This window comes from Empidonax traillii, unplaced genomic scaffold (assembly GCF_003031625.1).
Source record: "Empidonax traillii isolate 1590-97213 ecotype Southwest subspecies unplaced genomic scaffold, ASM303162v1 scaffold137:size1056949, whole genome shotgun sequence".
Taxonomy (NCBI): domain Eukaryota; kingdom Metazoa; phylum Chordata; class Aves; order Passeriformes; family Tyrannidae; genus Empidonax; species Empidonax traillii.
Window position 1 is genome coordinate 431851 of NW_020955330.1, and position 23777 is coordinate 455627.

A 23777-nucleotide genomic window follows, 5' to 3' on the forward strand; every position below is an offset into this window, starting at 1 on the left:
TGTTTTAGCATTCTGACTAAGAGGAGCCATGTGCATCGTATGTACTGTGAAGGCAATAGCATACTGATTTAAAGTCTCCACGCGGTGAAGAAATGTAATTAGTGAAACAGTCAAGCAGAATGTGAGCATGGACCTCCTTAATCTTAGAATATAGCCCTTGTTTTGGACTAGGTTTTTTTTTATTTTTGTTATATATTAACGTTGTAGGTTCACTCTGGAGGGAAAAGAGGGGCCACAAGACTTCAGAATTTTGAAAAGAACTAAGCACATCACACCCTTTAAGGTCTTTATTCTGCCTAAAACAGACATAGATGGGATTAAAGAGATTACTGGTTAACCTAGAAATCTCTGATTTAAATCTCAAGTTCATATGATTTATTGGCCCAGTATCAAAAGGCAGGTTGATTTTTTTTAAGCTTAACTAGACATGAAAGCCCATATAAAGGAAAGTTCTGTTTTAACACCACAAACTCACTACTTTTCTATCAATGATTTTGTCAAAGAGGTGAGTGATTATCATGACAAAGCAGAGCCAGGCTTAGAAATTGTTAATGTGGTTGTGCCTCAGAGGAAGGAAAAGAATTTTTCCAGAGCTTTAAAACTTTCTGTAAACTGAAAAGGAACATTATAGTCAAACTTAACAGTTAGACTTGACGTGCCTGTTATATGACATTTCTTGTCTTTGAATACTTCTGGAATAAATTTTTGACTTTCTACTGTCTTGGTAGAGTTGGAACTTGTCTTTTTTTCTTTATTTATATTCAAAATTCAGAAAAATATCCCTGTATACATTGGAACCTATTTAAACTTACATTCAAACTAGTTTTGAAATATAGGAGATTAAAAATAAAGTAAGAATGTAAAATACAACTAAAAATATGTAAAGGGACTGTATAAATGGCAATAGACTAATTTTATTTTTTGTAAATCTATTCCACGACTATGGATATATAGAATATTTATAATTTAAATATATAAATATAAAAATCTTCAGAAATACATGTCTTGCAGTGTCTGTAAACTCCTAGTACAGATTATGTCAATGCATTTGATAAACTCTTATATTACAACGTGTCAATATACCTTAGTTTAGACTGGTGATGTAAAACTGAGATGACAGCATGAGCCAGATCCCAATTTATCTCAGGCTAGTCCCTTATAAGCTCTATTAACTTAGACTGAGAAACAGTAACTAAAGTAGTGGAGTAGTGAATCAACAGTATTTTAAATCCTCCCCACATGTCTTCATCAGAGAATCCAGACTGTATATAATGCTATTATTTCTTCTGAGAATTCCAAGTGCCACTGTGTACAGCTAGAAATTATTTAAATCAAGGCTTGGCTAACATTTTTTTTTCTTTAATTGGCATATTAAAAAGTTGGTGTTTGCTCTGTTTTTTTTTCCCCCCCTTTCATTCCTGTGTTATTTATACAGTGCTAAGAATCTGACTTCTAATGTAATAATTTCTTTACTATTTTTAATCAAAATTAGTTTTGCTGACATTTCCAACACTTGTCAAGAATAATAAATTTTTTTAAGAAGTATAAATGTTAAGAGTTTCCTTTCTTCATATCCACTTCCTTTCTTCATATCCAGCCTGGGCCATTCTTCTATTATTTTGCATTTTAAGGGGAGGGGAGATGCTGAAACAGCTTTTTTGGGTGTTCTCCTTCTTGTTGACTGAGAGAACTGAAGCTGTTGGGAGGGAGAAGCTCATGTAAATGACTTTCTCAGAGTGTGTGTGAGTGCTCTAAAGGCACGTGTGTGTCTGCCTTTGGCTTGCCCTGCTGAGCTGGCTTCTGGTGATGTCTCGGCAAAAGACAAGTGCAGCAAAGGGTTAACGTTTTACTATCAGCCTCAGAAAGGCACATTTGCAATCTCTCCCAGTCTTGTCTTCCTTTTTACACCTCATTTGCTCACCGCTGCTATTCACTTCAAGGCAGATCCTTTGACCTAAGCAGATTATTGTAGACGCATGAAGGACACAGCAAGCTATCCTGTGCTTTTAAAGGAGGAGATTTTGGCTCCAAAATAGGACACTAAGCTTTTCAGCCTTCTGCTGCTGTACCTAGTCAGCACGAGGCAGTGTCTGGGGGTGCTTAGTGCACTCCTGTGGAATCGGATGGGAAACAAAAGCAGAAGTGGCAGCTGCTGCAAATGTGGGAGCCTGTGCCGTTAGTGGGAAGCGATTGCTAATAAAGGCCTGCGAGACCCGGGTTTCCTTGGTTTCCATGACAGTTATTAGGTAACACAGAAATTGAATTGTCTCCCACAGTGCTTTTGGGGGATAGTGGTGTGAGGGGGTGCTCTAGGGACAAGACTTGCAGCAACCCATCACTCTAAGCGTGTGAAACTCTCTGGATTGTTGTGCCTTACTTCTTTGTTTGCTGTGTCTCGTTTGTGTTTGCAATCTGCTCTGCTTTGCTTTTTGTTTCTTTTTCTTTCGATGGAAGACCCTGGCATATGCTACACCATTTCTCAAATAATATTTTCCCCTTTTTGTTTAGAGCTGAGCTTGGCAAAGAAAGGATATGAACAATTATACAGGTGGGCTACTCGGGGGGAGTGAAGATTTAAGGCATCCAAACAGGTACTGGCAACCTGCAGCACTGTAAAAATGCCCCTCCAGCAGATTTCTGTAGTTCCAGCACGGGAGACTGCCAGCAATGGGAGAAGTTCAATGGGCACAAACAAAGAGAAGAACAAGGAAGTTGAGGTAAGAGGAAGGTTTCGATTTGCTACGGTAGGACAAGTCTGCCTTTGGTAGCCAGTGGGTTTGGCCGCTCAGCAGGATGCAGTGTGATGGAGCATTGCACAGTACTCATGGGTGCAGCTTTAGCACGCTGCAGCGAGGTTCTGTGATAGCAGCATGTCAACATTCCAGAAAAAAAGGAGCCTGTTATAAAACCAAAATAAATAAGTGAAGGAAGTTGCAAGCTGGATTAGGGAGTTCTAACATTTTCCTTTAAATGCTTGCAGCCTGCTAGTACTGACAGTCACTATAAGCTGTAAAGTAGCAGTTTCTTTATAACAAGTTGGATGGAAATGTAGTTTTAGTACAATTCCTATCTCTGTTTAAAAACAACAAAAATACCATTCTAAAGCTTGTCTTTCTAATACACGTGTTATTCATAGGAAACAAAGGCATGAGCCTATAACTTAGTCTTTTTAAAGGCATCAGTGTTTAGTTTTTTTATCCCTTGACTGACTTTCTTTGATTCATAAACATACAAAAGTGTTGTTTCATCAGTAAATATCATATCCTGTTGTGTCTCAGTTAAGAAGAAACTGTAGATTGGTATTATATCAGTGATTAGTACAAAAAATCTGTGTAATTTTAGTCATATTTTTATCTACCTGTAGGAATCTCTTTTGCTATGTATAGATTAAACATGCGTTGTTTAGACCAAAAAAAAAAAAAAAGACATCCCTTCCAATCCCAAAACATAAGTAGTCTGTTTATAGATATAGCAGTAAATGTATGTAACATAGACATCTGCTTTTTACAGACATATTTCTTGTCTCTCTGTTTTTCTTTTCCTCTTACTGTATGGAAAACAAGGAACTATTGGGAAAACAAACATGATGTCTTTTAAGTATTGTTTGAGAGACTGTGACAAACTGCATCCCTGAGAGGAGGAGTCTTTGTGGGTTGCGTGGCATAGTTTGCAGGAAATTGTTAAGTTCAACAGATGGTTGATGTTCGTAACAGGTCTGTGTTTGTGGAAAAGTATTGGGTCTTGGTTTTTTTTTAATTTAATTTTTTTGCACAACACTTGGCTATAAAAAGTTCACTGAATAGGATTATTCTGTTTTTTGTTTGAACACTTCTGTATAAGCAGCATCCTTCCTTTGAAGTAGTCTCCAGTTGTTTACTGGTAGCACTATCATCAGAGTTTCTAATATTTTGAGATTTGTGTCCTGAAATGGAAAATTTCTCCTTTTTTTTCATTCTTCGGTTGACTGGTTAAAGATGAAAGTTCAGGTAGAAACAGTATTAAGATTCAGGGTGTGAAAAGAAGAAATAAAATGTTACTTGGCTTAAAATTGCTCTCTGGTATTCTTGTTTTAATTTGATCATTAGAGTTAACTGAAGAATACATGCAACATTCAAACAGGGTTCAAATAAGTGTGGTAGTTCATTTATAGGGGTGGGGGAAGTGTGGAGCTTCTGAATTGTAAGAATCATCTCATGCACTTTTCTGTTTCTTTTTTTCCTATGGGGGCTGGGTTGCATCATTTCAGCAAGACGCCAGTGTCAATAGTGTTGTGGAAGTCATATACCAGAAATTATTAAAATGGTATGGATAATGAAGTTCATGAAAGTTCTCTTCTAAAATTAATATAAAAAGTACCAAACACCAACCTAAAAGACTCACAGCCAAACTTCAAGTACATGGTACTCATTGCCAAACTGGTCTCCACTGGGCAGAGCCTGATCATACTTGAATATCTGCTCACCCCTTAAGGCTGGAACTTACACAGTGGAAAAACTCCCTAGTGCTGTTGATAGAGATTGTAGATCAAGTGGTAGAGACTAATGTTTTTCACATAATATCTGCAGTTTATGTAAATTATGATGTTCAGGTTGGTTTTATGGATGTAGTGTGGGAGTAGTTAATCAGCCTTTTTATTGGCTAGATCGAGATTGCTCAGGCTTATGTAGATCGTCTTTTATCCCAGCAAATCCTGCACAGCATGATCCTCACAAAGGGAAACTTCCTTGCTGGTACTCAGTGTTTGTATCTCTGTTGGTGAGGGTCTTCTGGGTTCATGGTATCCACTGCTATTGTTTCTGCCAGTACCTGCTTCCTCTGCCTTTCTGTTAGCTAGTCTTCTGAGGTGAAAGCTAAATAAAGTAGTTAAATGGGCCTCTAGCTGAGAGCATCAGGCTGGTTCAGGAAGACAGGAACAAAGGAAATGTCTGAAAGGTCTTCCAGTTGCTAGGATAACAATTGTTAGGATTGTATGCCAAATTCTGTTACTGCCAAAGAATTTTATGTGATGTCCATACAACAGCATTAAAATTTATGAAGGGTTCATCTTCTGTCTAATTGCAGAGCTTGCTGCAGTGAACTATTTCCAGGTTCACGGTGAATAAATCTACCTGACTTAATCATATACAACTAAGGTTCTTAATGATGCAACTCATTCTGGAATGCTTTTCTGTCATTTTTAGATGCTCATAGACATGATTTATCTGAAGGTTTTAATATGTGTTCATGCACACTTACAGATGATGCCAAACATCGGTCTACCATTAAGAATATTAATTGTGGTAGTGGTTTGGAGCCACAAGTGCTCATAAAGGATATCTGACCAATATTAGGACTAGAGGTGATAATAGCTAGAGCTTTCTCAGACTATCTTTCTATGCAGTATTCTTTGTGGGAGCAAAAACTCTACAATTTTGGAGTGATTTGTTTAAATAACTAGCAGAAGTTGTAGCTAACCGTGGAATTTATATCGGATTTAACTATAGAGCCCCTTTGAATATAGTCTAAAGAAGTGATAGGTTTTTTCCATAATGAAGCAATGATTATGTTTAGGTGTTGAATAACCTGATGGAGCAGCTGTGCAGTACGTTTCCATATGCAGGTGGTTTGTTTCGCTGCTTTTGGGGAAGCTTTACAGTCATTAGCGCTACTTGTTTTACCTCAAACATTTAAGTGAACAAGCTATCTTTCTTATTCTTTTAGTAATGCAGTTGGAAAAGATTGTTGCAGAAACGAAGACCAAAGTATAGAGTATAGAGTGCATTTGCAACATGATGTGGGCTTTATTTTTTTTTATTCCGTAGTTAATTCAGCTTTCTTCCATGTTTGAGAAATATAATCACTTTATAGTGAAGTATGGAATTGTGTTTCTGTGACAAACACTTGGGTGTCTGTTTTCAGAAGACTTTACTAATAGAACTGTTGAGTGAATTAAATCAAATTATGTCATCAGGACTCCAAATCTAGTTATAGTTTTTGACAACATAGGCTTCAGTGCCTTGAGACCAGGGCTATATTAATATATGACCCCTATTTTATATGTATATAGTATTTAAATGGTTAAGTTGAATTTCTAGTTGATTTTCTCCACTGTGATAAAAAAGGAGAAAGAAATGTAAATGATTCCTGAAGAACATAAGCTGATGATATGCCTGCTGTGGCTGATAGTTTTATTATTTGCTTATGAGCATACATGATGATGTTCATAAAGAAGCCTTTGTTTACATTGGCTTGTGTATGTGTGAGCATGGATTATTATTCTCAAGTGTGTTAAGTACAGAAAAAAAATTTCATATAGTGAGAAAATTGGACAGGGCAAGGGAGTGAAGGTAAGCCAGAAATACTACATAACACTAACCAAGAGTTTCCAAAGGTCATAGGATAAACTACCATGACTACTGTGGAAAGATAAACTTGAATGTTGTATACTCAGAATGGTGTAGGTTGGTGAAAGCCAACAATTGATGTCATGATATGGGAAAGAAGATATTCATTGCTACCAAACTAAATTTATAGACACTACACCTCTTCAGCTTAACCAGTTTTCACTACATGATTAGATCTGTTTATCTGAGTGTAATAATTTCAGAGTACAAGATACTTGAATAAAAAACACAGTGACCGAATTATTCAGTCTTGATTTGGTTATCTTACAAGATTTTCATTAGAAGAAAAGAAAAAAAGAAGGCCTTTTTAGTGTGGCTTTTGGACATATTCAAATGGTGATATGATTTGCCCATTATAGTGATGAGTCTTACTCTGTTGCCCCCTAACCAAACCAAATACTCTAAAGATGTTGCAAAATTTTATATTCTGTAGTTACTATTAACGAGTAATGTCTTAGCCATGTCATAGTTGCTTTATTTTTAGTTTTGTTTCTTTGCTCATAAGTTACCGGTAAATGGTTTTTTATTTACACCTACTGGGTTTCTGTAGTCTTAATATATTCCATTGTTCTGGCAGAGGTGATGAGGGCTATTAGTTTCCTTCACAGAACTTCATAGAATGTAGTAAGATGCAAGGAGGAATCCTCACTCCAGTGTTTATTGTACTTTGATGTGAAATTGAGTTCTGCACACTGCACAGTTCTGTGCTGTGAAAGAAATATTGGACCTGTAGGTGTGTTCTTCAGCAGTGTTTTCAGGTTTTGCCATCTCAAAGGCAGCAAGAAAGGAAGAAACCTGCAACTTTGGAGGCTTTAAAAGTTACTAGGGAAATACTTTTACATTTATGGAGAGAGTATGGTAAATTAGATTTGAACTTCGTGGGTTTGGTGTACTGATTGTACCTTAAAAAAAAAAAAAAAAGAGTCTGTTTCTCAAAATTATGTGTGCTCATTTATTGTGAAGAGCATGCATTTTTTTTTTGTAAGCAGATCTTCAAGTCAGAATTGAGACTGAAATCTAATGGGTGTTTCAAATGCCACATTAGAGTAGCTGTTAACATTTATTTTAAACGCCAGACTAGAGTTACTGCTAAGGTTTACCTTAAAGCTTGTAAATAGCTTAGGAGATATTGACGTTTTTTAAAGGAGAAAGCAGTAGCTAAATGCTCTTGGTGGGAATTGCTTTATATTTACCTATGTTATCTCAGTTGTTCCTTACTTAATTTTAAATAGAGATAATGATAGATGAAATACTTTTAAAGGCATACACTTCCTTGTGTGTTACAAAGAAAGTAGTGTTTATACATTTCTATTAAATGATTTTCATGGCATTTGTGAATTAAATACAGACATATTTGATACTTGAAACATGTCTGTAATTAAGGAAAAAAGGTAAAGATTTTAATGTTGATGTTGTTTTATTGCCTTACAACCTTAAGCCAGGCAATGTATTGGAGTTTTTTGTTGTGGTTCTTTTTCGGTGGGTTGGTTTGATTTTATTTTTTTTTTTTTTAGATAAGGAGGCATAATATTTAGTGTAGTTAAAAATGTTAGTGGCTTTGATCACTTTACCAAAGGGTGAAAATAGAATAAGTCTTGATATGTAAAAATTTCACTTATACCAGTGCTAATAAAATGGGTTAAGGCATGTGATGGAAGGAATAAAAGTCTTAGAATTGCAGGATATGGATGAAATCATACATAAGCCAGATAGATGATTTTGGTTTTGTGGCTGATTATCTTACAATCTCAAAGTTTCTTAGGTATAAATTATGTATAATTTAATAGAAAAATAGATACAGTAGTTTATTACCTAAAATAAAGTTAAATTTTTTTCCTACAGGAAGAGTAAGGATGTTTGTTTTCAAAGACAGATGCCTGAAAAGAGTCATACAATTACAGTCTCTTTAGGAAGTATAGTTTTTTATTCAACAAGAGGTGTGGGGATGGGAGACTGGGGAGGGGAAGCTCTAGCATACGAATCAGATTACTGATGTACTCTGGCATGTATTGCTCTCCTTTCATAGTTTTTTTTTTTTTAATTTAAAGCTCATCCTGGACTTGATGTCACATGCAATTTATGACAAAATCTCTAATCCCGTTTATTGTCAGTGGATTGGTATTTCTCAAAAGGGAAGTTATTTTCTTGACATGACCATGGCTTGGACTTCTATGCTGTGTTTGCATGGAAATCCCATTGTATCTGCAGTTATAAGACACTGCTTCCTGGTGAAGTTTTTATGTGTTTTTGTGGTGATATATTGCTTTTGTGTTGAGTGGTTGAAGTTCTCCCAAAGTACAGCTGTAAATTGGACTGAAGCTTGCTTAGTTATCTTTAAGATAATTTGGAAAATTCTTTATCAGTAAGTCTTCTGGCCTCTGTTTGGGAACTTTATTATTTCAGTCTGCCATGTGATTCTTATGACAAACAATTTCATGACAGTGAGAGAAATGACAAATGTGACCTAATACAGGCTAGGTTTTTTCTCATAATTTTGGATCCTGGTTCCTTTTTAATATTTCTGTGAATAAAAAACATTGCTACCCATAAGAAAATAAGAGATTGCTTGCTGTGCTTTTATTAGCATGCTTTGGGATAATTCAACTCTTTATAGGCTGCTTTTCCTGATAAGATTATGCAAAGGCGTGCATGATATTTTTGTCAGGTTTTCTATGGGAAGTCTGTAAAAGTATATTTCTCCAATTTGAGTTTCTGTGTATTGACTATGTATCAAACACAAGTATTGATTTTAAAATTGATCTTTTCACTGATAAAGGATTTGAAGCTTAAGATTCCATATCTCAGTAGCCTTCTACCTCTTTATGTTTGTAGGCAATGCTTACAGTCTGCTGGTGTATGTCCTATGATGCTGCTGAAGTTTAACTACAAGTCTCATGAAGAAAGCTCTCATAATTTCTTTTATCTCTGAAATTCCCAGTTCCAGTAAATTGAAGGTTTGGGCTCGTGTGTGTATTTTGGCTCTCCTACTCTAAAATGGCTCTAAGTTTAAAATATTAGGCTTCAGATTTCGTTTAATTTGGATTTCTTTCTAATGTTATTAGAAACATCATCTCTATGTTATTAATTAATGTTATTAAACATCAGCTGTTTCACATTATAGGGTGGGATGATTTAACTTTAATAAGAAGATAGAGAATGGTTCTCAGCCTAGTTTGAAGTGCTAGTAGATGTTTCAACTTTTCTTCTTGGCTTTGAATACACAAGACTCATGACTTCATTTCCCTATCAGTGCTATCTTTTAAAATTATGGCAGCAGGAACAGTCTATGTAGACAATGGAAGCATTTCCCTTGATCAGAATATATTCTTCTACTGTATCCGTGTTGTGGAATGAAACTTTTCAGTCATTACCGTGATGCCTATACCTTCATTTATCTCAGTTATTAGCCAAATGTGTCCAGCTATATAGTCATGGGATTATGTGAATATAGAAGGTTGGGAGTATTTTATTGTCAATAATAAGAAAACTATCTTTTGGAGCAATTGTCTGGATCCATTGACATGTAATCCGAAGGAAACCCTTTTAGTTTACTCTCTAGATATATTTGAGATTAAAGCTGTATTTTACAGCACCATCATGCTGAAAAGTTTAAATTAGGTACAGTAATGTCTTATTGATTTTAAAGAAGTGTTTGTCTTATTAGAGAGATGTGTCATCTAGCGGCAGGCTAAATAAAAGAAAAACCCACACTGTGATCATTCCTCTTTAGAAATCACACTTGCAGATGCTTAAAGGGAGAATTTTCCATTCTGTACTGTACCATTACTGCAGTAGCCTGTTGCACTGGCTTTGTTGGTTTGTGGGGGATGAAGATACAGCTAGCACTTCACCCTCTTATTGTTCGTTATTGTTCTGGGCAAGAAATCAGAAACCTTCATTTCATCATGGGATATAAATATCAAGTACGCGATGCAAGAACAAAATGAAGTGTGGGTAAGGGTCAGAGAGCAATACTGTGTTACTATTGTTACATTGACTATATTCCTTCCATTTACTTCAGACGCTCTCTATCTTTGAGAGAAAAATAAAATGCTTCTAATTGCTTGGCTTCTCCAGTGGTATGCAAGATATTATTACAGTGCAAATAGTTAACTGGACAACTCTCATGAAAATAGCACATTTTGTTTGTGAAATACATTCTGAAGATGTGTTTCCATTTTTTGGCAATGAACCCTGCAGTGCTGTTGAGTAGGGACCAAGATGTCTCAGTGCGCTGTATCACATGATAGATGCATCTAGAGATGGTTGTGATTAGGCAGCGTACACGGCCCAAAGAGGAGTTGTTTTGGTAACTTTGTAGAGTGTGTGCCTGGAAGGACACCATCTGCAGTGCTCGGTGGGAGAGTGAAAGGTGCTGGAATTGTGTGGGTCAGTGATTGCATGAGTGTTGTGAAAGCTTTACTGCTCTCCCAGTTTTCTAACCACTTCCGGACTTTTGAACTGAATACGAGATCAGACGCACAGGTGGGAATGTGAATTGGCTTTCCCGAACCCTGTGTCAGGGCTGTAACACTGTTACTGATGGGAAGCAGCTGGAATGGCTGTTAAGACCCTCTGATGCGGTTGCAGTCTCCTCCAGTGAGGAAAGGAGGTCACATCATGCACAGAGCATTGCCGCTGTGAGCTCACCCTATCCGCGTGCTGTGCCTGAAATCTGTTCCAAGACTCATTAGTGAGGAATCCCCAGAGAAGCCACTGTCTGCAGGTAGTGTGGTTTGGCCCTCCCAAGCCACAGTGAAAGTACTGGGTGTTCGTTTGCTGATGGTCTTCTTCATAGGATTCATAGACAACCATTTAATGCATGAAAATAGTCTTATTTTTTATGGTAGTTTTGTAGCTGAATTTCTTCCCCCTTCCTCCATCATCTATAAATGCTGTTATTTTAGTCATTATAGCAAGGTCTAAATTTGATGGGCACCTCACAGCGCTCTGACTTTGGTTCTAATTCCAGATGTATTTTTCCGCGCCTTCATTTTTCTCTTCTGAAGTAAGTGTGACACTGTTCCTTCTGCTTTCACAGAACATTATGAAATCCCCCAGTGAAGTCCATTTTCTAAGGGATATGGATGTGATGTATTGTGTTGTTTCCTGTAGGTGGATCCTGTAGGTAAAAAGTTGCCATGGGAACAATAAACCCTTCAGCTTTTACTGTTTCCACCTAATCATGAAAGTTCTGTGCATACGGTGCAGCTTGGATCAACTTCTCGTGTGAAGGCTCCTTGGTTTTTTGCCATTTTAAGCTTTCTTTAAAATACAAATGTTAATCACTTACCTCTTGGTTGTGTTGAGTGTGGTTGAGAACTTGGACAACTTTTTTCATTGTCCATTTAAAATTTTTGAATATTAACTCATAAGAACTAAAAATCATAAGTTAGAAGATTTGGAAGAATAATAGTAGAATTTGATGCAGAGCTGTTGAATTGTAAATAACATATCACTTGGTATTTGTGGCCTCCAGGATATAGCTTCTCGTTCTTGAAATTTGTGGTGCCTTTTTGATTGTATGAGTGTTTGAGGATTTTTTTCTTCAATAATGCAGTCTTTATTTTGTATGATTTATGTGACCATAAATCATGTTACTGCTCTTCTGTGTTTTAGCAGACAGGTGGAAGGACAGTTTAATATTTCATAAATTATTTCAAGGTTCTGGTTTTCCAATAAGGCTCACAGTATTAATTTCTGATAAAATTAAAAACTTGGTAGACTGGTCAGGATAATGCAATGCCAAATGTACAAGGCGTTAAAAAGAATCACCGTATAAAAAATGATGGGCTCCAAGGTTGTCATTCAGAATTGCCTGCTTCAAAACATTTCAAACTGAAAAAAAAGTCAAACCATTCAGAATGTGCTTTGCATATTTTTGCAGATTGTGTTATCAAGCTTTTTCTCTGCAATTGTAATTGCCAGACAGTGGCTTCTAAGAGAAATTTGGCATTCTTGCTTAATAACACGACCTAAGAATGAACATTGCAGTCTTTACTTGTAGAGGCATCATAGTCTCAGTATCTGCCACCAGCCAACCTGGACAGAAGATTTTGAGTTAAATCAAGATCCTTATATAGAACTCCCTAGCTCTGAATTGCTGCTGTCTGGGTGTTACAGGAGAAATGTGACAGAATCAATTTTCTCTCTGAAGCTAATGTAACCATTATTGTCAAATAGCTAAGCTTAAATAAATAGATTATGACATAACTGGGAATAGCTACTCTTTTGCTGCTATTTGCAGTTCAGTTCAAAATGCTGCCATACACAAGTGATGGACCTATTCTATAACACCTCGGGGGGTATCATTTTAGTGTCTGTTCTGAAAAAGGTCATTAACCTACAGCATTTTGTTAACCTAATTTTTCCCTGAATTAGGGGAAAATGTGAAGATCTGAAGATTGGATTTTTGATTCTTAAAATGTTTTCTGATAAAATGATTACCCCAATTCATATAGATGTCTCAGTATGGTAACTTAATGTGCAGATAAGTTAAATGCAAGTTAAATGTGTCTGACTAAAGTTTAACTCAGCTCTTCAGTGTGACATCTTTTTTGTTCTTAGTTGTTTTTTTCCTTGGAAGCCCTACTTTTAGACTTGATACTTCCTGGTATGCTGCACAAGCATATTCTATTTGCCATTCACTTTCTGGGAGAATAATGTTTGGCACTGGGTAGAATTGGAAGGGTGGAACACTGAAGAAACAAATATACTGTACTTCTACTTCTCCTAGTAGTGAAGTATTACTCTGTTCAAAATAAAAAGAAGCAAACCCTGCTGATGTTCTAGCTCTTCTATGAAGTTATTAGTCAAAGTATACCTAGCCTTTAAGTCAGACGTTTAGACTGCAAAATAAGTTTTATATCTCCTTACATTACTGATAACCAAGATTTTGGTGACATTGAAAATAATAGTGTAATATTATATGTCACATAAGTTTAAGTGGCATTATGTGATATAATAGCATGCCTGCGTTCTCACATTTGTAGTGCAAATACCTATTCCCAATTTTATGCTACTTCAGTTTAATGAGAGAAAAACTAAAAGGTATTTCTTTGGTTTTAACTATAACTGGATAGCTGCTAAGATTTTTAATGCTGATCTACTGTTTCAGATATAATTTATAGAAACAAACTCACTGGCCTTCCCATGATGCAGAAGAAAAAAACCCCTTTTATTATTTGCTTTGCATATTACTCTATGTGATGGGGGCTTCTTAGTTGTTAATTGTACTGTCTTTTACTAGTCTAGATTGACTGCTGGAGCTATGTTCAATATCTTGTCTGAGTAATTAGCCTTTTTTTAAATATAAGCACTTTTTAAAAATCTTAAAATAGTTATTTATTAAGAAGATTAAAAGATTGCAACTTAGTATGTGCAGAAGACACTTCCTGAAAACTCCATGAAACTCTGAGGGAGGTTGCAATCTGATTTATGAGGGATGAGTAAATCCTATACTGACCTGCAGGGAGTTGCAGCACAAAGCTTTTTCTTTTCTTCCCATGATTCTGCTAATTTTTCCTGCTTCCAGATTTCCTCTTAGGAATGTTGAAAGCTGGAATAATTTAAACAAGTAAGTATCATGGAGAACAGATAGAGGGTTTGGGGCTTTCTAGCTCTGCTACCTGTTCTCTCTGAATTCAAGGGATTCTCAGACTCTGAAAGTGTTCACAACCTGGCCAGTTTGGGGTCCATGCTTTAAGACCCTGCTTGTAGTCTATAAGGTGACGACTTGGCTCTGTGCTTGTCCGTGGTGGCATCGCTGTAAGCCCTTCCCTATCAGAGACCCGGTGACTCTGGGTCTACGTTTCAGAACAACCCTAGCCACAAAACAACACTTTAAGCTTTTAGGACACTACTCATCTAAGAGATTCTACATTCACAGGCTCATCTAAGTGCAGTGTAGAAGCTTTGTGCAATCTAGAAGAGTATTTCAAGAAACATTTACCTCTTAGCAGATGCTTTTGATTTTTTAACCATTTTATTAGGGAAAGATGTAAGAAGAACATGCAAATAGAAATCCCAGTAGGAAACAATTGTGAGCATTCAATTGACATTCAAGGTGAAAGGTATATGAATAAAAATATGAAAATATATGTAAAAGGTATATAAATCCCTAATCTTGAATTTTGTTGTTTCATGAAGCAACAAAACACTGATTTTTGCTGGTTTTCTATGAGACCTGATCTCACTGCATGCTGAGTGCTTCAATAAGATGCTAGATGCTTTCAGACAAGGAGATTTAAGAAATTCCTGAGGCATCAGACATCTTTTTCCTGGCCAAATCAAAGTCCTGGTTGGTATTTCAACTAAATAAATCTTAGCTGAGGATAGGCTGATGTCTTCTTTCTGTCCAGGAAGGTGGTTGGATATGAAGCACAAGCTTGTGTCCTACTTGGGTTTTTGTTCTTTAGGTACCAAGTCTCTCATGTTTCCTAGGGTAATCTTTTGATTATTTTTCTATTTTTCTATTTTCTTATTTTTCTATCTAAAGTTAGAAAGGTGTGGGCTTTTTTGTTTGTTGGTTTGGTTTTTTGTTTGTTTGTTTGTTTTGTGTGTGGGGATTTTTGTTTTTGTTTTATTTTTGTTTGTTTCTGTTTGGTTTTGTGTGTGTGTATTTTTTATTTGGTTATTTTTGTTTGGTTTGTTTGGTTGGTTTGGTTTTATTTTTTTTTCAAATTATGGACTTGTGCTGTTTTACATCATTGGTATCTTTCCATCATCTAATGGGCTTGATTATTTCTGATTATTGAGTGCTGTATATAGGAGGCATTTTGTTTGTAAAATTAGTTCTATAAGGAATGTTAATTCTGTTCTTTGCCAGGGGTCTTTTTTATATGGATTGTTTTTCTGTCTCTTTCAGCAATTTGTAGGGTCTTGTTTTTCATCTTAATCCCAAAGGGCTATTTTATTTTTTTTTTTATTATTTTTTTTTTTATGCCTCATGCCACTACCTGTGGTAAAATTTCTCTGAAATTGTAACAAATTGAGACTATCAGATGTAGGCTAAAAGAACCTCCAAGGTGATCATTGATCTGTTTGAACAGTACTTACTTTTGAGTGACAGAGAATCAAGTTTTGAAAAATTTGAACCTCGGGCAAAAAAATGTGCAAATTTACTTCTTTTTTTGGTGTAAAAACACTGGTTTTGGAGAAAATGGAAGAAAAATGGCATTTCAGAGTAAAAATTTTATGCCTGAAGCAACAGGGAACTTTTACCAGCTGTCCTCGTAAAGTCAGTTGCATTTGGTATAATGTTAGCGACACCAAAATCCGCATTACGAAATGCTGGCCTTCATTCTGCACTGAAAATTTATGTCTGAATAGCAATTATTTGTCATGAATGTAAAACTGTGGGTATAAAAACAGCAGAGTGTGTCACTATGAAAATCAATTCTAAACACTTTGCACGCTGAGTAGATGCTCCATAAAATTTATCTTACACAAAAGGAAATAAATGCATGGGCCATAAAGAAGTGTGCAGCAGAAATGCCAACTGTAAATTTGCATGGGGTTTTTCTTTGTGTATAAGAACAAAAGGTTTAAAGGAAATAGCTATCAAAAAAATCCCCACACTGCAGAGCTGAGCACCTGGGAGGAGGTACCCCTTGACAAAGGTGGCCATACTGATCCTGTTATTACTGTGAGTTTGTACAACTTTCACGACTTGGAGGGCAAGAATCTGCAACTTGAAGACGCCAGATGAGTGAAGTGTGTGTATGTGCATGTGCATGCAAGTCTCCAGAGTCTGCTGTGTGCAGAAGTCTCTGGCATGGGTCAGAGAATATAGTCATTTTCTGACATAATTACTTTTTCCCAGTGTCGCAGGCATCTGAACATATTTCTGCAATTACATTTAACCTTTTATGGGGGTTTTGTTTGTTTTAATAGGAAAATTTCACGAAGAAAGACTGAAATTATGTGTAAAAATGAAGCAATAGCTCATTAAATAATTAAGAATAGTGTGAAAACTCCCATTTTAAACAGAAAAGAATATTGAAACTTGTGATCAAACATTTAAAATATCTATCATTTTTACCTAAGGTATGTAGAATTGATGAATGGGAAATTGTTTTCAAATATTTCTAAACATCAAATAATTTTTCTTTCCACATCCTCCTTAATCATTCTTCAGGACTGCATAAAGTCTGTACCTCTCTTCCCTTTTGGCATTTAGGAATGAAGCTTCATGATACCTAGCGTGTTCTTAGCTCTCAGATCTGGAGTAAGAGATTCAGGGGGGAAGAAGCGCATACGATACCTGTGAAATAACACATAGCTGTTAAATACAGAGCTGTGTTACAACAGGCAGCATTTGCAGAATTTTCAGTTAATACTAAGTACCACTTAATCAGTGTCAGATATGTTTTAATCTGCACAACTTTAAATAAGAAATTTATAGACTTGAAATAGGGAGAGGATTCTTGATTGTAGTATTTGATGGTCCAGTGATTCCCACCTCTTAGTAAGATAGGTAAAACGTGGTGATGGCAAAATGTATTTAATTTAAATGATTTTTCAAGAAATGTATTATTGCATTTTGAGGTCCCTCAAAATGCAAATTTTAATTGTTATTTCTTAGAGATACTAATGGGGATTTAATATGAGAAAGTTCTGCACATAATATAGGACCTTCTCAAGGAGAATTTAGGGTGTTGTACCTGGAGAATAATACAGCATAAAACCATTTAGTAACAGAATATAAAATAAATAGCTAAACAAAATGGTGAAGTGTGTTGACAGCAGTTTCTGTTGTAAGTTTTCTTTTCTATGAAACTTGTACATACTATAAGGACACACACACTGATGAAGGCTCCTGCTCCCCTGGCCCAGTTGAGTAGCACCATACTGCATACAGCAGCCACTGCTGCGACAGCAGTTGCTCCAAGGGGTCCATATGCTGAGTCCTGGCTTGCAGCTGGCTTTTTTGAGTAGCCAGCTGTTTCACATCAGACTCAGCCTTCTGCATGTTTTTGGCACCCATAGATGGTTTGTCATTGACAGGCACCCTTCTTCACTTTTTATTGCTTTCTGACTTGGGTGGTCAGGTTAAACTGCCAACTGCTTTGTTGCTGGATAGCCCCCAGCTGATCTCTTTTTCCTGGATCTGAAGGCAATTAGTGGTTGTTACCTGAGTTACTATCACTTTCTGGCCTCTCACCTTGAATATTTTCATAAGGACATAAGGTTGTATGACTGCTTTATTTTCTTTTCCTTGCACAGCTAACCTATGCAACAGGACAGACCTTCTCATTTGGCAGAGATTTGGGTCAGCCTTCCCTATGCCATTTACATGTGTTATCAGTTATAATTATATTTGGTTTTCAAACTGTCATCTAATTGGTGGGCATACCTATGGTTTAGACCTTGTTTTATCTGAGTGATGCCTTCAAGTAAGCTTCACCCCATGACACGCTCATAATACATGCAGGTATGTACATATATTTTTTTAAGAAGCTTGCTAGGATAAAAAATTTGGCAAATTCATAGTTCGTGTTGCTCAACACTTTTCATTATGAAGGTGTTTTTTTGTTGGTAACATTTTTGCTGAGCTTTAACTGTTTGGCCCAAATACTCTGTGCTGTCTTTCAGTGAAAAATACTCAGAAGAGATGATACAGGTATGCCCCTGATTGTGTTAAAGATTTAAAATAAAAACATGCTTGGGGTTCCTAATCTTTGCTTAACATTTGTTAATAGTATTTGCTAAGTAAATCTGCTAAAGCAAAACCAAAAAAAAATCTAAAAAAAATATTTAAATTATTGCTTTTCCTTTCTGACAGTATTTACTAAAAAAAACACCTTTCGTAATACCTTGAGAATACACTCAAATTATGTTTTCTTTTCATTTTGTTTTTAGTTTCATGAAAAAATTTAATTCTGAAATGAATTATAGCATGATTTTACTTGTGATTTGAAGTTCCCAAAATATAGGGAGAGGAATTTAGATAGCAAACAACTCAAAGTATATTTTCTTTACTTTTTTTCTGCATTATGATCTCTGCGATTTCTGAGATTATCTGTGTTTTTGATTAATCTGTTTAGTGTTTTATGTTCTATCCCTTTCCTTCCATTTAATTGTAGTAGGTCATGTACCAAAACATAACTCTTTTCTTAAAAGTTCCTCTCTTCGGTACCTGGTTTGATTTCAGTGTATTGCCTGTTCAGATAGTGCAGACAGTTTCGTAGTGCTGTGAAGTCAAAATGGTGATATTTACTGTGTGAAGTATATATTGCTGGTTAATAAAGCAACATCCATCCACCTGCAATCAGTTAATGGATAGATATTATTTGCATACATCCTGTGACATAGAACTCTCATAGAACTGCAGTTTCAGAGTTTTTTTTCCTACAGGGAGGCCCTTCTTTTTCCATTTTATCTAATGATACACTTTAATGCTGGTTTCTAACACAGAATAACAATTTAAGAATTTATCTGACCAATGACACAAGAATGTTGAGTCCATTGAATTCTGAGGGTTGGTAATTCAAATTTTCATCATCTGTGAGACATGAAATATGTTGACTAAGATATATCATACCTGATTCCCCTATCTTTTGTCTCCTTTTTCCTGATGGGAAAGTCAGTAGCAGAAGGCTAGAAGCCAACAAACTTTTGGCATTATACACATTTTATTTCTTTTTTTTTTCCTTAGTAAAATCAGATGAAGATGTTGTAAACCAAGCCTATTAAAATTCCAAGTATGCAGATCGTTGCAGGAAGTGCAGATTACGTTTTTGCTTCAATAGACACCCTGTTATTTTACACAAAAGCTTACAGTGTTTGCGTAGTCATTTGGAAATACTGTATGAATTTTAAGTTTGTTTCAGTATCACTAGTTGTAAAACTCCTCTCCTGCTCTCCACAGTTTGCTATTCTAAAAATTTAAGCATCTCCTGCTTCCAAAATGCAATAGACTATGATGCTATTTAAAAGTGAACAGTAGAAGTATAGTTGGATGGGTAAATCAGCAAAATTTACAGCCCTAATAAACTGTGAACACATTTGAGAGGCTTATCAGGTTTTATTGTCTTGCCCTAGGCATGTAATACTGTAATCCTTACAGCAGTTCCTTACTATAAATCAGAATTACAATAAACAAAGACAGAAGAGAGTTTTGGTAGTTTTGAGTGCCTTCTAATATTATTTGTTAAATATGAAACTGATAGTTCTCTAGAAGACTTTAAACTTTTAAAGCAGATAGCATTAAACTTTCTACTTATCTTAGCCCTCTACACAAAGAGTACCGTTTCTTAGATCCCGAGTCCTTTTTCCATATATCCAATAACAAATATGATAATGTTGATCCTACAGATATTTTCATTGTGTTCTCTTTTTCACAATTAGCGTGTATAACTACAATGACACAAAGATAAATGTAAGCAGTTCTTGCTCAGAAACATAGAAGAAATTAATGAAGAATGAGAAAAAACAGTAAAAAACAACAGTAAAAAAAGCAATCTGCAGAAAGTGGATCCATTACTGCAGGCCACACAATTTTATATCTCTTCATTTTAGTAAGACTTGTTATTTCTTTGTACACGTGAATGTGTATTTATATGAAGACAATCCAAAGCATTTATGCTAAGCATAGGCTTAGTCTTAGTGAATTTGTTGATTGTAGCATTTCTTTATAAGGATATTAATTTTCTATTTAAAATCCAAATGGTCTTATGCATCAGGATGTAAGTCATGTTACTACTAAATCGTCCAGTTAGTTACTTACTGTTCTAATTAAAAGGATTAAAAACATAAAAGTTCACTGTTTGTTAAAAGAATGGGTTTCAGCTGAGAAGAGTAATGGTGTCAAGTTCAAGAATACTAGGTTTCTTCACAAAAGGTTGAAGTCCTGTTACAAAATAACTGTTAAAAAAGGGAATCATAATTAGCTCTTTTGAAAAGTAGTGAATCTTCAAACAGTTTACAAGATTCCTTTCTCTCCCCTGCACATAAAGGAGTAAGTCTATTGATTAACATCTTTGTGAATCAATGGCAGCAAGAATGCCTTCGTTCCCCAGTTGATTAACATCATGATTTTATTGAAGCAGATGAAGGGAATCTTCAGTAATCCCTGAAGCATCAGGGTAAGAAATCAGTAAAAATAAGGGAAAAACATTTCTTGATTTTTTTTCTGTTGTTTGTTTAGTTAGTTTCATTTTCAATTGGTAATTATAATACACAGTAATTTATTTTCTTGTTAATATCCCATCCTCAGTAAATCTTATTTAAAACGTAGAAGTATGTTACTGTTACGCTAAATATAGCAAGTACAACAGATCTTTGCTAACAGCTTTGCTCTTGTGTCTTGAATGTTCCCTCTTATGAAGTAGACTTTTACCCATGTCCTTCATGGGACTGTACTTATTATTCATTGTTGCTTCTAATGTAGGCATGAAAACAACTCTTTTTTTTCTGCTCAAAATGAAGTGAATGGATCCCTGGCTGTTTATGATGGTGTGGACATGGAGTCAGCATGGAATGCAGTAACAAAGTAGAAAAATGCTTGCACAGCTAATGCAGAATGAAGCTTCTGCAGCTTTACCAGGAGCACCAGCCCAGATTCGTAAAGTCTGAATTTGGGCCATGGTTGTGAAAGTTATTTGGCGGCCTTAAATTCAGGATGTGATTTAATCCCAAAATCTAGACCTGTGTTAAGGTAATATAATAACAAAGAAATAAAAGGTGTAAATATGACCTGCAGTAGTGAAGATGCAAGGGCATAATTTGAATGTCTATTGGTCAGTTAAGCCACTGCACCTAATTTTCAGGAACTGATGAGAGTTAAGCTTAGATGAGCCAAATATATTGGTGCTAAAATACCTTTTAGTGCTGTGACAGACATTTAGATACTAAAGTCCTTTAGAAATCTGAGGTTTTGTTCATAGCCATAGTTATTTGGAGATGCTTCATTATATTATGTAAAGGCATGACTTTCATTTGCGTTTTCTTTCTCTTGTTAGAAGGTAATGAATTCTAATATTTCTAATTCTAATAATCTAAATAATTCTAATAATTAATGAATTAGAAGGTAAAGAATTCAGAAGACAAGTTCTTGCAACCTGGCAGTGCTCAAGATATACTCTTTGTCTTTGCTAGATTTTGTCAACCAGAAATTCTGAACAGAGTGAATAATTTAGGATTAATATGCTTAAAAGGACACTGAGTTCTTAATTTTGAGGTTGCTCTGAAATACATTTGCTTCTTTGTTGAAGAAGTAGTTAAGGATGTAGATTATATATTGAAGGGATTTTATAAGCAGAAAAATGAGTGCGAACCTACTCTAATTGGTCTGTGGTAGTATATTTCCAAGAAACTAGATTAGATATAATTGTCTTGGGAGGTTAAGCAACCCTCTTATCCCCATTAGTGTACTTACATAATGCATGTTTTAATACCATCTGACTGTAAGGCTACTGATAAACCATAGGAGATATGCAGATTCCCAGTGTTGCCTTTTCTTTCTCAAAGGCACAGAACAGATATAATGATTCATGGAAATATGGCTTTCTTTCTTATCCTCTTTTTGACACTTGGGCACTTGTAATTTTCCCACTAGCTCGGCCTCAGGTGTTTGGTTGTTCTAAAGGAAGGAAAAAGGTGATGTGAACAGCTGAGAGCTTTTTCCATCCCTTGTGCGGCTGCTGATGTCTGGTTGATTTGATGGTGGAAATCAGCAGCAGGAGGAGAAAAATCCTAACTTTACAAGTTTTGGTTTTTTTTTTCTGTAGTGAAGAAAAATGAGCTTCTCTGCAAAATCTCTTATGCCTGGGAGAGGTATTGAATGTGTAAAATTCCATGCTCATTGTAAAATTTCTATATGGTGTTATTAGTAAACATTATTAGTAGAAGAGCAGAGTGGGGTTTAAGATTCAAGAAACAACTCATTAAATCCTATGAGTACAGAACCTTCACTAGGTGTGTTTTAAAAAGGAAAACATTTTCTCCATGTACTTGGCATACCCCCAGCAGTGCAACACTGTCAAAAATGTGTGAACTTCTTGAAATGTCTTTAGTTGGCTCAGTAGAATTTATGTTTTATCACTGTCAGTTTCAGTCATCTGACAAACATGAGGATTTGCAAGTGCTCTCTCCTTTTGTTTCAGCTTTCTTGCTAGGATTTAACCTATTCAGAAGCTTCTGTTTCTGTTTTGGTTTTTTACTTCTTTTTTTCTTGTTTTTTTTTTTTTTTTTTTTTTTTTTTTTTTTTTTTTTTTTTTTTTTTTTTTTTTTGTCTCTTAGTCATGAATAACATTTCTTCATAGAGTATAAGAACCACTGCACAACACTGACATTAAAAAAATAAAAGGCATTCAGGTTTAGATATGTTTTATTTCTTGTATACATTTTAGATTACATATTTTCCTGATATTATACTTTACACTTTCTAATATGGCCAATGGCTGTGATAAAGAGACTATTAGGATGAATCGTGTTGGTCTGATGTGGGAGGATTAATAAAACCTATTTTGATTTTAAAAGCAGCAACAGTGAAGACCACAGCCACAGAAAAAAAAACAAACCAAAACAAAAACAAACATCCAGATTTGCTACATTTTGTTGTTAGCACCCTTCAGTAGTTCCTCACCACCTTAGAGTGCCTGGTTGAAAAGCAGTTCTTAGACACACAGTCTTCTATGATGGGTTCTTCCAGTATGTACTCACCCAGCTTAAAGATGGTTTCCTCCCCCACTGAGCTCCATGTGAGCTGAAGTTATTTCGAGCAGTCTGGATTGGCAGAGGGTAAATCATTAATATTAATGCCTTTGCAACTTCTGCATTTACAACTTCATGACTCCTTCTGGGGAGAAGTGCTGAAATCCAAGTTCTTGATTTTACCATGATAATCTTGAGCTTTGCATCCATAATGGATTACATATGCTTATTTAAGAAGCAGGCAAGTTCTTGCAGAGTTGGAATGAACTTCTAAAACCATCTACCTTTCTGAACTTCTCTGATAAGTCATAGTATACACATGCAGTGTTGATGGCAATAGCTGTTGGTAGTACTAGAAAATACAGGAGAATTGTATCACATTGCTAACTTTGCTGAGAAGGGCTGTCCTCTTTAGATATACAGAATAGTACAAGAGTTAACCAAAGATTATGTGAGTCAACAAAAATAATCCTCAGATGGGATAGCATATTTTTTCAGTTTGTCTAATTTCACTGTAAGGCCTGTGGGACCTTTTGTGTGGCCATACCTTGGATTTTGCATTTAATTCCAAGTTGCGGCTTTGAAAAAAACTTTTTTTTTTTTTTTTCAAAACAGCTGTCCAGTTATTGGTGTCTCAAACGTGTTCTGTGTTTGGAGCTACTGCATTTTTTGCTTCAGAATACAATATTGTATGTGTGTATGTATGTTTGAAGCTCCCAGGACTTTTTTTTTGGGTCC

The 23777-nt window shown here is 35.6% G+C and overlaps 1 protein-coding gene across 5 annotated transcripts in view; it reads left to right on the plus strand.

Annotated features, from left to right (window-relative positions):
• The window catches only part of MARCH1 (membrane associated ring-CH-type finger 1), a 232450-nt gene that overhangs the window by 100598 nt on the left and 108075 nt on the right, over positions 1–23777 (plus strand). For 2 of the 5 annotated variants that reach the window (XM_027883937.1, XM_027883940.1), the window contains one exon: positions 2509–2717. The exons of the other annotated variants lie outside the window; for them this stretch is intronic. In XM_027883937.1, coding sequence (XP_027739738.1) covers positions 2619–2717 — 99 coding nt within the window. In that variant the 5' untranslated portion in view covers positions 2509–2618. Of the gene's footprint in view, positions 1–2508; positions 2718–23777 lie in introns of those variants that run through there. 5 annotated transcript variants of the gene reach the window in all.